We start from the raw sequence: 16,445 nt of genomic DNA, 5'->3' as shown, positions 1-16,445 counted from the left end.
GTTAAGTTTATGGAGTTATGTTCAATGTTTAACCTCACAGTATCTAAGCGTAGATAAGATGACTGTAGCAGATGTAGAGATCAATAACCAAGACCGTCCAATACTATATCCATCACTTGGAGAATTCAGCATATAAAAACAAATTTACACAGTGCAACACCATCGCCCACAACATGTCTGAAATGGGAATTTACAGGGGCACACACAGACAAGACAAAAGGATCGTAGATAAGGTTAACGTACAAGACAGCATTTGCAGGAAGACAGTGAAGCCAAGTAAGCAATATACTGTAGTATACATACACAAGCAGGATATATTATCTGTACCACTTATATATCCACCTACGCAGCCATATCTGAACAATATTAATTGGCCCGTCTTGCATATTAGATCCTAACAATATAAACTGAGAGGGGGGGTGTGGGGGGTGGGGGAGGAGGTGGGGGGGAGGAGATAGAGAATTTTGACCACAAAACCGACGAAAGGATTTGGAATTGAAGCATGGGATAAGTTTAGCTTCTTGCATGGCTCTAAACTACACCATTTTTGGTCAATCCTTCATTTTAAATTAAGCAAAAACGAGGGAGAAAAGAAGAAGAAGAACCAAATGTTGTAGGAAGATAAGGCAAAGCATCAGAGAGTGGGGATGGGGGACAACATGGTTTGGTCCAACTGAGAGAGAGCGAGAATGTGGAGAGAGATGGAGAGGACCTCTTTGTCCTTTCATGTTACCAATATGTGTATAAAACACAAAATAACACCAATTCTTCCCTATTCTTTTCTCAGGTTACATACCAGATGTTCCCTATTCATCCAACAAGAGTGTCTTGACTGTGACCGCAGAGTGAGAGACATGGGTGGTTGAGTGAGGGTATAGCAATACAATACATATCATGCACATTAGAGAAAAGGAAAGCACCAATTCAATCACACAATATCAAGATTAATGCACAAACTTAATCGCGCTGAATTTATCAAATTTGAACTCCAAATTGGAGCAAGATAGCATACTTCAAATTATTTACCCAGCAAAAGAACAAAAGTACTCTTTCTAAATTGTGATTGAGCTCAAAATAAATCACCACCCTCTTATACGTCAAACTAGCTAGACTCCGTGTCATCGCCTCTTAATCCCTTCCACAAAATAGTACAGAAACCAATTCCCCAACCCTTGAAATTAACTCAAAGAAGATCACATTTTCTCTTCCATTAGAAAACTCTAGACCACATCTAAGTCAGAGAGATATGAGAGAGCCTCAAATTGGCCCTAGCTAGAACAACAATAGAAGCAAGTGATCAGTGTGTTCCAGCCAAACACACACTATTCATGATGACGTAAGTTGTGGTTGCACCAGATGCGCAAATTGACCATGTTTTGTGCCGGGACATATCATCCAATAGTGGCAATGCTCATTGTCTACCTCTTAAAAAGCAAATACACTCTTCGACCAAAAAAAAGCAAATACACTCGGCGGTTACGTCGAGGACTATGTTACAGTCTCTCTTATGATGTGTCAATGTCTTCCCAACATATTTTGCCAGGGAATTTCAGATAGACCGTAGCTTCATGGGAGATGACTAGAATGATGTTGGACAAGAAAGGACGCAGAATGCACTGTTCATCATCGCCGTGAATTGTGCTGTTCACAACAAAGCAAGGAGTTGGTAAGAAAAGAGAGCTCAACTAACATGTTTCTACAGATCAGGAAAGACTCTGAAGATTAGGGTTTTTTATGTTGAACTTGAAGCGAGCATCTTGACTTGGTTTGGATGATCAAGGAAAAGTGGCCTTAATGAAAGCTTGATTTTAGCTCCCAACTCGAGTTTCGAGTACACATGCATGAAGAAATTGATAATTATTCTGTGTGGATTTATAGATAAAATAGTTAGAACGTGCGAAAATTCAATCGTTAAACGAGCTTCTTCATTGGCCTTTTAAAGTATGATAACTCATAAATAAGCATTACCACAAATATTTTACCATCAAATCTCCATATGTAAAAAGATATATCGTTTTGAGTATAGATACACAATTAATAAAAAACTCACAACTTCCGGGTCAATCATGCCTACTGAATTTTCAAGTATGTATTTACGACATCGACCCTGTAGGTCAAATATTCTCGTACTATCATACATTTTGCAGATGACATGTGAGGGGTGCTTATCTATATGCTTCCGTTAGTTTGGACCGTTCTAGTGCCGGGACCCTATACAGCATAAGCTGGAAACATACGACTGATGCAAGTGCAAGTGCAACCATGCTTTGAGAAAATACAAAATAAAATGAGAAGGCCGTACCTCTCTCGCTATTAAATGTAAAAGTTGCACACACAATAGTAGAACGAACTTGCTCTTGGGCCGTTATATATACACACCACCCATCAAACATATTTGATCTATCAAGCCGGGAGTCACCAAAAACACAAACACAGAGAGAGAGAGAGAGAGAGAGAGAGAGAGAGACTTGGGAGATGGAGAAGGAGACGAAACAATCGAAATTCAAAAGGATTTGTGTGTTTTGTGGGAGTAGCCAAGGCAAGAAGAGCAGCTACACAGATGCCGCCTTAGAACTTGGAAGAGAGCTGGTAATGCAAACACCTCTCTCTCTCTCTCTCTCTCTCTCTCTCTCTCTCTCTCTCTCTCTCTCTCTCTCTCTCTCTCTCTCTCTCTGTAATTCTTTTGTCCCTACGATTCCACCATTCTGGCTCATATCATTAGTCTTTTGGTTTATTGTCTCTGTCGCTTCTTCATCCTCAGAATTCCTCTACTTTTTTTCCGTCTCAGTCACATTCGGGTAGGTTCTCTTTGATTTGATGGAAGTGACATTCTGATATGTTGATGGCTCAAATTTCGGTTCACTAGAATTCCCAGATGGAGTTATCTTAATGGCATTGATGGTTCGCTCCATCTTAATTTCGTAGCCTTAGGCGACTCAGCTAAATAACAGGACTCTGTTTCATCAAGAAAGTCTCTGTTTCTGCAAACATGCCAGTATAACTTGTGCAAGTACAGAGTTGATCATGTACGCGCAGTAGCTTCTCATGACGAGAGGCTGAGAGCAGATTCTTGAATTTCCTGCTTGGTGATCAGTGAAAAAGGAAGTTCCTTCAGTTGCAAACATTAATGAGATTTATATTCTGGGTGATGCATGTTGAAGGTGTCGAGGAACATTGACCTGGTGTACGGTGGTGGAAGCATCGGTCTGATGGGCCTTGTTTCCAGAGCCGTCTACAATGGCGGCCGACATGTCATTGGGTAATCAATTATCTGCTTTTAACTCTCATTTTCTACCATTCTGAAGCTTTCTTCTTTCATTCGTGTTAATTTGAAGTTTGGGGTTCGCTGACATTTTTTGTTCTCTCTTTTTTTGTCATTTTCCGGACTGCAGAGTGATTCCCAAGACCCTTATGCCTAGAGAGGTATATCTGTTATCATGATTTTATATTCTTCTTTTTTACCGATGAATGAAACATTTAGATGAAAGTGACCAAACAGATCAGAAACAGAGAGAGAGAGAGAGAGAGAGAGAGAGAGAGAGAGAGAGAGAGAGAGAGAGACATCACGGCATTATCTGCCTCCCTTTTCCACAGTCGGTTTTCGAGATGGTTTAGTCTAAGTAGTCCTCGTCAACTTGTGGGCAGCTACTACAGTTGTTGCATGAATTTCCAGCCTCACCTTTGTTATCCCTAAAACGGGAACTTGCTCGCTTGTCTCTTTTCATGTTTCTTGCGTTATGCCATTGCATCAAAGCTGTTTTCCATAAAGCTTCATTAGGCAAAGAGCCTCTGATTGGTTCTGAAAAATTGTGGTCAGTTTGGAATCCTGATGAACTTCATCAACGGACCTGACCTTGGGGCTTCTGAGTTTTGTTTGGGTCTCTTGCTCAGTTTGTCCCTCTCTGATGGTCCATTTGTACCCACTTGTTTAGATTCTTCAATGCACACAGTGCCCAACATTCCTTTTGCGAGTCCATCTCAGCTTTTGTACGTTGTCTCTCTCTCCAACCCACCCCCCTCCCCCACCCTTCCCACCCCCCCCCCCCCCCTCTCTCTCGTGCTTTCCTTTTCTTGTGTCATCCCTTTTTGGTCTTGGGCTCTCAAGCACTGGTCAGACAAATCAAACACTAGTTTGAGCCCACCTCAGGCTCGATCTCATCATTGCCTCTCCCTCCTTGCCAGGGCGCTTTCAGACAACTCTCTCTCTCTCTCTCTCTCTCTCTCTCTCTCTCTCTCTCTCTCTCTCTCTCTCTCTCTCTCTCTCTCTCTCTCTCTCTCTCTCTGTATTGTTGGGGAATTGAGTGTTTTGGTTGATGAATTGGCAGCTGACTGGAGAAACGGTGGGAGAAGTGAAGGCGGTGGCAAACATGCACCAGAGGAAAGCAGAGATGGCTAGACATTCAGATGCTTTCATTGCCTTGCCCGGTTTGTTCCTATCTTTCACCACACACCACTGTCAAACTCATGACGGCTGATTCGATTTTGCACTCCGATTCGACAACATTCATCATGTAACTCTTGTCTAGGCCGAACTGGCAAGAGCGACAGACATAGGTAGTGGTGCTGCGAGGTCGGGACACTCTCTTTCTCTCTAGGTTTTCTTCTGGAAGATGATTACTTCGAGAAGCAGATCGATGCACAAAAATATGCATCCAACCAGCAAAATTTATCTGAAAAAAAACAGATGGAGTTGGACTAGTCGATCCCACTCAATCAAATCTTTACACTCCTACAGCACTTTTTTTTCTTCTAAAAAGAAGCGTAGATCAATCATGAAAGCAAGTACTCCCAATTAGACATGACACAGCAATTGCAAAATCCTGGAGGAGTGAAATTGCGTGTACCAAAACGCCAACGAATTGGAGGGAAAGGACATACAGAAAAAGGAATCAAAAGAGGTTGAACAAAGATCAAGAAGAGGTTAGGCCCAAAAGGACAAAATAATGGCCCAAAAGGATAGAGAATAAGCTAAGACTAGGATGACCAACAAAGAAAAGCACAGAACCTAATGATGGTCCAAGTTACTGACAGAGAGCCCGACTCTGGTTTTTGTTTCTCTTTCTGTTGGTGCAGGTGGGTACGGGACTCTTGAAGAGCTTCTGGAAGTGATAACGTGGGCTCAACTTGGCATCCATGACAAGCCCGTAATACTTCTCTCTCTCTCTCTCTCTCTCTCTCTCTCTCTCTCTCTCTCTCTCTCTCTGTGGGGTTGCTCTGTTTCTGTCGTTGTTGATGAGAGAGTGCAAATGAATGAATGTTGCAGGTGGGATTGCTGAACGTGGATGGGTACTACAACTCCTTACTGTCGTTCATAGACAAAGCAGTGGAGGAAGGCTTCATCAGCCCGAGCGCTCGCCACATCATCGTCTCTTCTCCTTCGGCTAAGGACTTGGTCAAGAAGATGGAGGTATCAGATTCATCGTCCTCTCTCTCTCTCTCTCCCATGAACAAGGGGCTTGTCCTTTTACTCTCTTCTTCCTTATTCATTCGGAGGAATCTGTTTCAGGAGTACTTTCCACGCCATGAAAGGGTTGCTTCCAAGCTAAACTGGGAGACTGAACAACTGGGACACAACCCAAAATGCGACATCTCCAGATGAGAGAGACCTGACTCGTGAGGGACTCTCTTCTCTCCCTCCCTCTGTCTCCGTCTCTGTCTCTGAAGGAAGAAGGAAGGAGGAGGAAGAGACAAACACGTCTGCCACTCCTCCCCTCCGTTCGTTTCCTAACTGGGTCGTGGAAACTAACTTTGAAATTCTGAATTTTTATGTGAACTGCTTCATTGTGGAGGAAGAGATGATTACATCTTCCAGAGTTTCTCATGTGAAAAAAAAGAAGAGAGGGATGGATTTGTAAAATTGTGATTGTGTTATCTTCCTCATTGTTCTTCATCCTCATTCCTCTCATGTCTGCAAATCTTGGAATCAGTTGAAGTTTCTTCTGAAGATCCACCTAAGTGAGATCATATTACAGCTCAAATCCTTTGATAAATAAAGGATTGAAAGAAAGATCAAAGTCGAGTTGATCAGTTAATTCGATAACAAACGATGATTAGCTCTCGATTTATTCGTAGTTTCGGTATCGTCCCACCGAACCCAATTCCATTTTGACAATTTGCCAATGAGTGCCTCTGGCCAAATATCCAAATAATACATTTAGGACTAAATTAGCAAAATCATCAAAAATTTTAAGACTAAATTGGCATAATTGAAATGTTTATGACTAAATTGGCAATAATCAAAAGATTTTATGACTGAATTGGCTACCGTACAATAAATTTAGGACTTTTTGGAAATTATCCCGTCATTTATAACCCAAGCATCTATTATACAAGAAGTATAGATGCATATAGGGCTGTGCAAAACAAACCGCCCAAACCGGGAACTGCCCGGACCGGACCGAACATTCTGTCCAATTCCCAGGAGTGTTAGTTCGATTCCCGGTTCCTAAAAGTAGAACCGATATCCGAGCGGTCCGGTTCCCGGTTCCAAGGGGGAACCGGACCGAACCGGACCGACTCTATATACTTTTTTTATATTTTATTTCTTCAAAAAAATTAGTAAATTCTTAACTAAACCTTAAGTGAATCTCATTAACATAGATTCATTATAAAAAAATTAGTAAAATATGAACTAAACCCTAAATAATCGGTTCTATTGGACCAAACTGGACCACCATCGCTTCGATCCAATTCCCGATCCTAGGACCAAATGGTCTAGTCCTCAGTTCCCAATTTTGGGAACTAGGAACCAATCGCCCATTGAAAACTGAGAACTAATCACTCCTAGATGCATACACCCTCGATGCATATCAGTAATAGTTATATTACAAAACAGTGGTATTAATAACTAATTTTGGGGCATTTGTTGAGTATGTTTAATAAAAGAATATTTGATTTTCAGGTTTGTTTAGATCATTTGGAGAAATTTTTTATTTTTTGGTTAGAGAAAAAGTTGAGTATAGAGGAAATTACTACTTTTTTCTTGATTCAGTTGTTTTGCGAGTATTTTAGATGTGCTTTTTAACAAAATCGTCCCCAAAATGACATCTTCTATAGTTAAATCGTTTTTGTTAAAATTTCAAGGTTTTTTAGAAATTTGGAAAGGAAATCTTTGTGGCTCTTTTTATTTCAAGAAAGGTTCAAAATTTAGTTAGCTTGATTTACCTTCATATTATTTACACTTAAAAGAAGTTCGATATAAAAGGGTAATCTAAAATCTCAATCGAGTGCTGTGGAGAATTGTGAAGCATAATGATGCGCATGAATTAAGGCTCTATATCCTATTAAAAAAAAGAATTAAATATTTATATTAGAAAAATAAATTATTTGAAAAACGTTTTCCTAAAAAAATTGCATGTATCTCTTGAAATAATCAATCAATTAAAATATTTTCATCATGGACAACAATTTATGTTTTAATATTTTCGTGGACAATGAAAATATTTTTTGTTCATTTATTATTATAAGCAACATAAACGATCATTCTTAGGAAAATATTTTGCAAATCATGCATTTTTCGCGAAATAAATACTCTTTAAGTAAGTCAATTATAAGAGTGAAACTTGAAATCAACCCGAGAGGGACTAGCCCCGAAACATTCGTCTCGATATAGCCGGAATTGGCTTTGCGGCTTGAGCAACCACCCCATATATATTCATTCTCCGTGCTACTAAATGTAAACATGAATCTCATGTTTGACCAGCTATTCCGGTCCCCGTCTCACGAACTATTCACGTTCGAGCCATCACCAAACTCTCGAACTCACGAATCATATATGATCCGCGCTTATCCGCCCGTTCATGGTCCACCCTCCCTCGCGAAGAAAACGCCCAATTGCTCAGATCTCTCGACACGTTCGATTAATCACGTCGCGTGGGTTAAGACCCCCTTTTAGTCCCAATTAAACTCATGCATGCATCACTAAAAGAAAAGGGCCAAAATGAGAAAAAAAAAATGGGTGATGAATTTGAAGGCGTCAAGCGATTCGCCCCCATAGCATTAGTATGCGGACCAATATTCATGCACCTTAGGACGCGAGGAATTATTGGACGCACGATCATCATCTTGGTCTATTCGAGATTTAAATTCAACGAATTTAGAAATGCCCACCTCCCCCAAAAAAAAAAAAAACTGAAAACGAAGACGAAGTAACGTGCCCGAAACATGGACGTTGTCGCGTCAAACAGATCTGGAAAAAAGAAAAAATAATAATTAGAATCAATTAAATTATTTTTCTCAAGATGAGAAAACAAAAAAAGAAGGAAAAAAGAGGAGAAAAGAGAGAGAGAGAGAGATCACGTGAATCTAGACCCCACCCCTCAAAAAAAGGCGTTGACCGCGACCAGATCGGGCTGTCCTCGTGCGGCATGCGGGGATGCGGGTGTGCCCGAACCGACAGCGACGAGAGGCGCGCGCGCGCGCACGGTAAGATCCGGTGAGGTCGCCCTCCTCGTACGACCGCTCCCCCCCCCTCCTCCCTCTCTCCCCAAAAAAAAACCTAAATCCCCCATTTGCAGACACGCAGCTGATTCCTCTGAATCTCTCTCTCTCTCTCTCTCTATCTCTATCTCTATCGTTGGTCTGAGGTTAGCAACGGCTTCCGACCTAGCCCGACATTGGCGATGTTGTGGTGATTCTTCCGCCTCCCCGTCCAGCCATGTGACCATGTCAAAGAAGGTTCGGATCCTCCCGTCCTCATTCCTGACTTACATTCTTCAGGGGGGCCATCTTGATTTCTTGTTCTTTGTTCTCTTTGGTCGGTTGATTTCTCTGGTGGTTGCTGCGGATGTGTGTCTTTCGACCGCATTGCGGGGCTGTGTTGGGGGTTGAGCTTCGTGGGTTCTTCGATTGTTGCCGTTTGCATTGTGGGGTTTCTTTGGCTGGGTAACGCGGCATAATGTGTGTAAAGGTTTGATCTTTTTGGCTACCTTGTTGTCGTGGAGATTGACGGATTTAGGAGGCCGACATGGTTTTCCGATTTTTTTTTTGTCGAAGTGTAATACGTTGCTGGGCTTGATGGGTCTGATGCCGTTTGTGTCTTGTCCTGCTCCCAAATGCGGGCTTTGTGTTTTTTCGTTTCCCTTGGCTCTTGAAAGGGATTTGAGTCTCTGTTTTATTTGTTAATAGCACTAGCGCCTCTTTTTTTTTTTTTTTGTCTATTCGTCGTTTGAAATTTTAAAATTTAAATATGGAGGAGGCTCTGTTAAGAAAGACAAAGCCGGTGTTGATTTTTCAAAACTGCTGAAAGGGACGTGGTTTCGAATTTAATATGATTCTGTGTCTTTATGTGGAATGTTGGGAGGTAATTAGATATATGTATTGTAAAATGAGAAGTCCTTTTCTGTGACAATTTTTCTGTGACATTGTCATTTTAAACTTGGAAAGATTTCACATGTAGGAACCCATTACTGTGTATTTGGATATCAATCTTTCTGCACAGCAAGAGCTGTGAGGAATGTCTCTTTTCAAGAGCATGTTCCCGTTAGTGTCAGATGTGTCGAAACTAACACCTTCATTGTTAGGAGCTACAGAAGCATAAAATGAATATGTATGCCTTCCGAATCATTTTTATTGGTAGACAATATCGTGTGACACAAAGGAATACACGAGATAGACTTGGTTTCGTAGAGCCTACAAGGAGAATACACCGAGCTTCACAGTAGGAGGAAACCAAAGTTCAGGGGCACAAACAGTAATGCTGAATTAATCCAAGCACGAAACTCTTCTGCACTACTTTCATCAAAACGTGAATGGCCACCCTGTCACTTTGTATTTTTCTCTCTTTCACCCAAAAACGAAAAAGGAAAGAACATTTTGTTTTTCTCTTCTCAGTTAGCACCGACACTTCATTCATCTAGAGGCCTAATGCCCCCTCCTTGTTTTTCGGGGCTTTTACCCCAAGAGAGAGAGTAATCAATTGGCACATCTACTTGACCTTGATAGTCCTTCTACCTGGCCAATTTTCATGAGCCCAAGACATATCTTGAACCGTGAATACGAGCCACATACTTAATGAATCTCCACCTTGATGAGCATATTCCAATAGATGGCTCTGACCTGCTGAGAAAAATTTACAGAAACTGCTTGCTAACAAGTTTTGGATCCAAACTAACCCTTTCTTCCGTTGTAGGAGCAACTAGTGAAAATACAATCTTTAAAGTTAAGATTTGACTTCCCAGGAATAGACAAGTAGGAAACAAAAAAAACAAAAAAAAGATAAAATAAAGCTGCCAACACTATACAACACAAGCATAATCCATAAACTTAAATATCGATCCAGACGCTGCCAACTTGGTAACCAAACATTTGTTGGGCCACATAGATGATTATAGAAGAGCTAAGGACGAGCAAACAGCTCGAAATAGGATCAATTGACATCTTTAAGCAATGATAATAAAACAAGATAAAGGCCTAACCGAAAAATTTCCTGGCCATATATAATTATAATACTGTCTTGTTAGGAACAACTAGAGTGTAAAAGAACATATGCTGTGCGAAATCAATGGAATAGGTAAACTGGAATATAAAACACAGATTAATAAATAGGTTATGTGGTTCAGCGGTATGGGCAACGCTCGGTAGTATTGTGGTCTGTGAACCCAAACTCAAAAGTCTTGTGCACCTACTCATTAACCTTGAAAGGTCATTCTCTCGTGAGCTGCGTCTCTATAATTATGATTAGCATGCTTTCTGTACCCATGGAGGTCAAACTATATCTGATTATGACATTTACTGCTCAAGTATACTAATTGACTTGTATCTCGATTTGTCTGATTTTCTGGAAATTAGATCAATCAATTCTTCTTGATCCAAAAGATATCTTCTATGGTAAATGCACTTCATACCGATCTCAATCCCCTCAGGAAAGGTATATCTGGTCATGCCTAGAAATGCTATTCAGTCATTCAGCCATTGAAATGCTTTTGTGGGTAATATAATCTCAAAGGAATCTTGGAACACTGCATCACTTTGTCTTGTGTGGGGCAGTTGAAGAAATCGTGACAAAGGATTATTTGAGAGAATTGAAGCTTCTGATGCTACTGTTACGTACTCTTCTGTCTTTGGTGATTCTGCTTTGGTTCTGTTTTGTTGTAGTTTCTATTTGTGTTTATTTTTCTATCTCTGATCTTGTACATTTCCACTGTTTCTTTCTCAATGAAATCCTATTTTATTTATCAAAAGAGAAAGGTGGATGTAGCCATGGTTCTTTTGAACAACTTACAGGTTCCTTCAGATGAACAGGATCATGCTAACTGGGTGAACTTTTCTCTTCATTTTGTTCTTTTTTCTAATTGGCATCCTTGCAGAAGATTGACTTTGTGGGCTCATGGATATTTGATGACAATGTCAATGGTACCTCCGATGAGTTTTTTGACAATGTCCTTAAACAAATTGATTTCCCATTGGAAGATGTAGACGGTAATATTGTGTCAGATGACTGGGATGCTAGCTTCCAACTCCTGGAATTGCCATCTTCAGATGTTTTGGAAGGATTTCCATCTAGTTATTGTGCGAAAATATGCGAAGATATTTCTGCACCGGACAGAAGCCTTTCAAGGGTGAGTTTCTTATGCTGTCTCTTCCGTGATGATATATTCTGAACGTCGCATTTATTAAGTATGTAAATACCTACCGTAATGTCATCATGCTGGATGGAAAAGTTTAAAAGTGTGCCGACTTTTACCGTGAGGTGTTTTTAGAGAGAGGACAGGCACTCTATCTTTCCACGATGGTCAAACCCGCTTTGTCATTTCAGAGTCCAGCACATTTTTGTTGTGTTGTCAAAATAACACAATGGCAAAGTGAGCTTGGCCATGATTATAGAAACGATGTATTTAACTCAAATAGCACTTTTGGAATTAATAATTGATGATAAGACTCCTACTGCTGTAGAGCCTGATTGGATGACTCAATACTCTTAGCATCAGCCTGCAGCCATGAGGTTACGTTTGTTGTGGCTTTTTGGATGTGATGTATGGAGGCTGTATCTGTTGAAATTGATATATCTATGGCTATGTAAGTTTTTAAAAAAAAGTTATGGAGAAGAACTTCTTCATCCTATTTTGTGTGCTTGGATAGTTTCAAAAGTTTTGCCATCAAATTAAAGGGCAAAAGCACAAGCGAGATGATAAACAGAGTGGAACCGTGTTTCCTGCTTTCTAAATTATCTAGAATGCCTGCACATATGAGTTTGTCAATACTGTTGGGTTCACTTAGCTATTCACGTGGGACCCAATCCTACCAGACTGGTTTGTCTCGACTCAGCCTGGTGCAAACTTAGAATTGGATGAGAAACATAATTCCTTTTCTCCCTTCCTTCTTTTACCAAGGAGAGAGGATATGCTAGATCATTGCTGAATTGGAGATTTCTGCATGACCCACTGTTTTTCTAATGACACGAAACAGTTGATTGCTTGCCTTGAATTTATTAAGTTTGGCATGCTTAATGAAATTAATTAGAACTATCTATAGTCCGTGGAAGCTAGAGTGATTATCTCAGAATGATTTCATTAGTGGCCTTCTAGACCTTAAAAGTAAACAATGTCCTGTCAATCAGTTTGCCAAACGATGAATTGATGGTTATATTCCTGGAGTATATGACAGAGAGGATTAGACACCAAACTGGTGAGGTGCGTACATGGTTGACTTGATTAGAACCAACAGACTTTCCAATGCCATCTGGTGTGATTCTTCTGTTTCTTTAAACTAGGAAGGAGCTACTGAAACCTGCTAAACTGGGTTCCTAAAGTGATTCTGTTGCACGGTTCTTTACAACAGAAAAAAAAAGTTACTGTTGGAGAAAGATCGATGATTTTGTTTACCTTTTCTTCATTGTGTTTGTCCTTTTGCCTAGAATGAGGATAAAGCTAAAGTAAAAGTATCGCCAAGCTGTACTGAGACAAACTCAAACAGAAGTATTTCCCACCATCAAACTTCTAACGACAAAGATTCTAGCCTCGAGAACAGCAGCTCTGGTTCAATTGAGAACTCACTTCTCTTCAGCTCCAAATTTTTAATCCCTGTGAAGCGTGCTCGGAGCAAGCGGTTACGCCCACTGACGCCGAAGACTAGGTTCAACCTTCCTTTTGTTTCCTCTGCTAGCGGTGCTTCTGGTAAATTCCGTCCTTTGGCAGCTTCTGGGTCATTCTCAGAAAACCGCCACTATAAAAAAAGTTCGGGCAAAAGAAAGGGGAAGGAAAGGAATTTGCATTTGCTCTCTGGTGCAGAAGAGATGAACTCGGCTTCACAGAATCCGAGTCCAGCCAGGAAATGCATGCATTGCGAGGTCACAAAGACCCCACAATGGAGAGAAGGGCCAATGGGTCCCAAGACCCTTTGCAATGCATGTGGGGTTCGTTACAGGTCCGGTCGCCTCTTCCCAGAGTACCGTCCAGCAGCAAGTCCCACATTCATCTCGTCATTGCATTCTAATTCTCATAGGAAGGTAATCGAAATGAGGAAGAAGGCAAATCACGAGTCTGGGTTTGCAGCCATGAACAACTTGAGGCACTCTCAGGTTAGAATGTCTGATGGGTGTGTACCTGTTTGATTAAATTTCGACTGGAAAGGAGAACAGTTTTTTATCTGAGTTTAGGTGGATCTTGTTTTGTTCTCCAATTCCTTGGTTCTTTTATATTCAGGCTAATTGGTTTTTCTGTAGATGGATGCAATAAGTAGGATGAGGTAGTAGTACTGATTTAGGGAGATGGGAAGGGTTGCACTTTGTTGGCGAAGTCGTGGAACTGTGCACTTCGGAGCTGATGGAATTCCCTGAAACCTGGATACTTGATGAGTTTGCCATAATTAGCCATTGATAGAATGATTCTTTGTAATAGACTGATTTTCTCTCCTCTTTCTCTTGATTTCTCTCTTCATTCTTTGGTAATTTGCAGTTGCTCTCTTTCTGAAAATTGCCACTTGCAGTAATGCTGGGATTTTGTTGTCTTGTCCTGCCATCTGGAGAAGAGTCCTCTACAGATTTAGAAATGGTGATAGTTTGTCCTAGTCAGTCTTTAACAGGAGTTGAATATGATCGAACCAAACAGGTGGTTGGTGGAGTGTTCTAAGATTTTGTTTGCAAGTCGAAAGTCACTAAATCGATTTTCAGTTAATTCTTGGTCTCCGTAAACCTTAGTCGTCTGCGAAGGATGGATCTGGGGATAAGTGTGCCGCGGGTCTTTGGCTTTTTCACTTGCACACAGTGAGGCGGCAATGACGTGCTTGCCTGACGAGTAGCTGGTGGTGCTTGCACCTTAAAATTGAACATTCCAACAGTGGTTGAGATATGTTATAACTCTGTCCAATCTTTTGTGGTTTTTCTCCAAAGGAAAGAATATGATTGAAAGCCTTCTTGCTTTTCGCCGAGGAATAGAGTATATGATCCAATGAAAGACCTTCAATGGATCGCCATTGGCAATTGTAAGTTTTGTAACCTTCTTCGCTTTGCTACCAAGATTTGCGAACCGATTCGAGCCATGGCGTCCCTCTTGCGATGTATGAGAGTGCAAGTACGAAGAGTCTTTTATGCCATTTGCCTTGCCAGGAGTCATAGCCGATGATGGTCCGATGTGCCTGTGAAAAGGTGACCATGCCATTGGAGGGGCTCGCACCTCCGGCCGAAACCCTTAGGAGACGAATTTTTGCCCCCTTTGAATTTATCACATTCTGGGGGACCAAGTTAATGGCACATCTTTAACGGGTACGTGTTTAACGTAATCCTTTTGAAGCATCTAAAAATCTCTTCAAAGACGCGTCATCCATGTCGGATGACACTGGCTATCAATTTAGCCACAATTTAGCCAAGACCGATCGATCCAAACCAAATACGGGCCCTCGTTTTCAGCTGATTCCGGTCTGCATGGATCGGTGGTCTTTCTTTCTACGCTTCAATGACTCAAAAAACGGAATTTCGTCTATAAGAATACCGGAACGTCACATTCGATCGAAATAAGTATCCCAAAAGTCCTAAAACTTGCGGCTAAAGTGCAATCTAACTCTTAAGTTAGTCTTCACAGTCCCCTGCGGGGGAGCCCGTGTAAGCATTTCCTTCTTAAGCCCCAGGCCTGCCCACTAGATTATGTGCTCTGAGCTGCTTAATAACTTTTTTCTAATAGGCTCTTTTGCTAATGTATTTCACTAGGGCACTTGTTAAGCTTACTTAAAACGAATAATTCATTTTAGAAAGTACTAATTACACATGACCCGACATTAGCAGTGCTCTGATAAATACAAACTTTTCCTCCACGATTATTCTTAATAGGTGGCTCACAAAATTCTTTATAATATGCTTATTTTCTTTTTGTACTCAAAGCATCTTTTAAAACTATTTTCATCACACACACTGTGTGTGTGTGTGTAGACTATAATTTATACCAACTTTGATAGATTAGACAGACATAAACCGTTAAGCAGAATCGCACTTGGTAGTATTAAATTCAGTTTTAATCTCCAACCAAATTCAACAGATATACTACAAAATAGAATTAGATAAACAAAGAATTTCATAGTAATGTGGATAAAACCTTAAAATCCAACTAATAAAAATCATATGGAGCCAACGGCCCAAAGATGTAAGCATTCACTCTATTCCAATTTTATTAAATTATATAAATACGTTATAGCAGAAATTAGGAATGTTTTCTATCAAGGATGATAAATAGACTTACCCCAATCTCTTTTTCCAAGATTTCGTGATGAAAAAAATAATTTGAGATTACCCATTTACGTGAGACAGAGGAACTACCGCAGCGGTTGAGATTCATCGGGCGATCAAAGAGTATCGGGCACTAATTGATATTGAAAACGCAACTTGATAATGTAGTCTAAAGGGGCAAAAGAACCCCTCAGGTCGATGCATTCGGTCGGGGCATTCATCGAATGCATGCAAGCCGATCTGTATCGGAATCACCTGCTCGGTCAAAACGGTTCACGGCGTTCCATCGATTTCGGGTCCGGATCTCTCTACTCGTGCCCTCGGTCCACGAAAAGAAAAAAAAAAAAAAGAAAAACGTCTAGCAGGGCCACCAAAAAAGAAGAAAAAACAATTGAAGCCGTGGTGCAGAAAATAAGGAGAGAACAACACGGAGGAATCCCAAGAAAAGCCTCATCGTTGACCACAAAAGCACGGTGACGACGATGATGCAATGGTGCGACCACAGAGCACAAAGGACGAAGACCGAGATCGCCGGCCGCGGCCGCCAGATCGGCGCCACGGCCGCCTCGTCCGGCGTGCGGCCTCACGTTTTCTTGCTCTCTCTCCTCTCGAAGGTGATAATAATGGAGAGAGAACGTGGGAGTCTGAATCACGGGGACCATGCAAAGAAACAGGCCGTTGCTCCTTCACGTGCACACATGAAACAAGATCGAAAGAGCTTCATCCCCGAAGTGTCTTGTGTGCTTTGTTTGGACGTCGATGGACGCAATTTGCTGGTGCTGTTGGCTCCCCA

The 16,445-nt window shown here is 41.1% G+C and overlaps 2 protein-coding genes across 2 annotated transcripts; both read left to right on the top strand.

Moving 5' to 3' along the window:
* The first annotated feature begins 2,387 nt into the window (after positions 1–2,387).
* Positions 2,388–5,890, top strand: LOC115674779 (cytokinin riboside 5'-monophosphate phosphoribohydrolase LOG1). Its single transcript, XM_030597292.2, has 7 exons — positions 2,388–2,589; positions 3,162–3,259; positions 3,393–3,423; positions 4,326–4,425; positions 5,074–5,144; positions 5,264–5,407; positions 5,507–5,890. The coding sequence occupies exons 1-7, from the start codon at positions 2,476–2,478 to the stop codon at positions 5,597–5,599; spliced, it is 651 nt and encodes a 216-aa protein (XP_030453152.1). The 5' UTR covers positions 2,388–2,475; the 3' UTR covers positions 5,600–5,890.
* Positions 5,891–8,484: 2,594 nt separating this feature from the next.
* On the top strand, positions 8,485–13,850 carry LOC115674747 (GATA transcription factor 11-like). The gene is made up of 3 exons (XM_030597258.2): positions 8,485–8,676; positions 11,307–11,558; positions 12,854–13,850. Exons 1-3 carry the CDS (start codon positions 8,665–8,667, stop codon positions 13,547–13,549), a joined length of 960 nt encoding a protein of 319 aa, XP_030453118.1. The 5' UTR covers positions 8,485–8,664; the 3' UTR covers positions 13,550–13,850.
* Positions 13,851–16,445: the final 2,595 nt, after the last annotated feature.

The sequence above is a fragment of the Syzygium oleosum genome, unplaced genomic scaffold (genome assembly GCF_021117445.2).
Source record: "Syzygium oleosum isolate NSW1041296 unplaced genomic scaffold, Sole_v2.1 Sole_v2.07, whole genome shotgun sequence".
Lineage (NCBI taxonomy): Eukaryota > Viridiplantae > Streptophyta > Magnoliopsida > Myrtales > Myrtaceae > Syzygium > Syzygium oleosum.
Note: the sequence above shows the minus strand (reverse complement) of the source record. Positions and strands in the feature narration are given on the sequence as shown.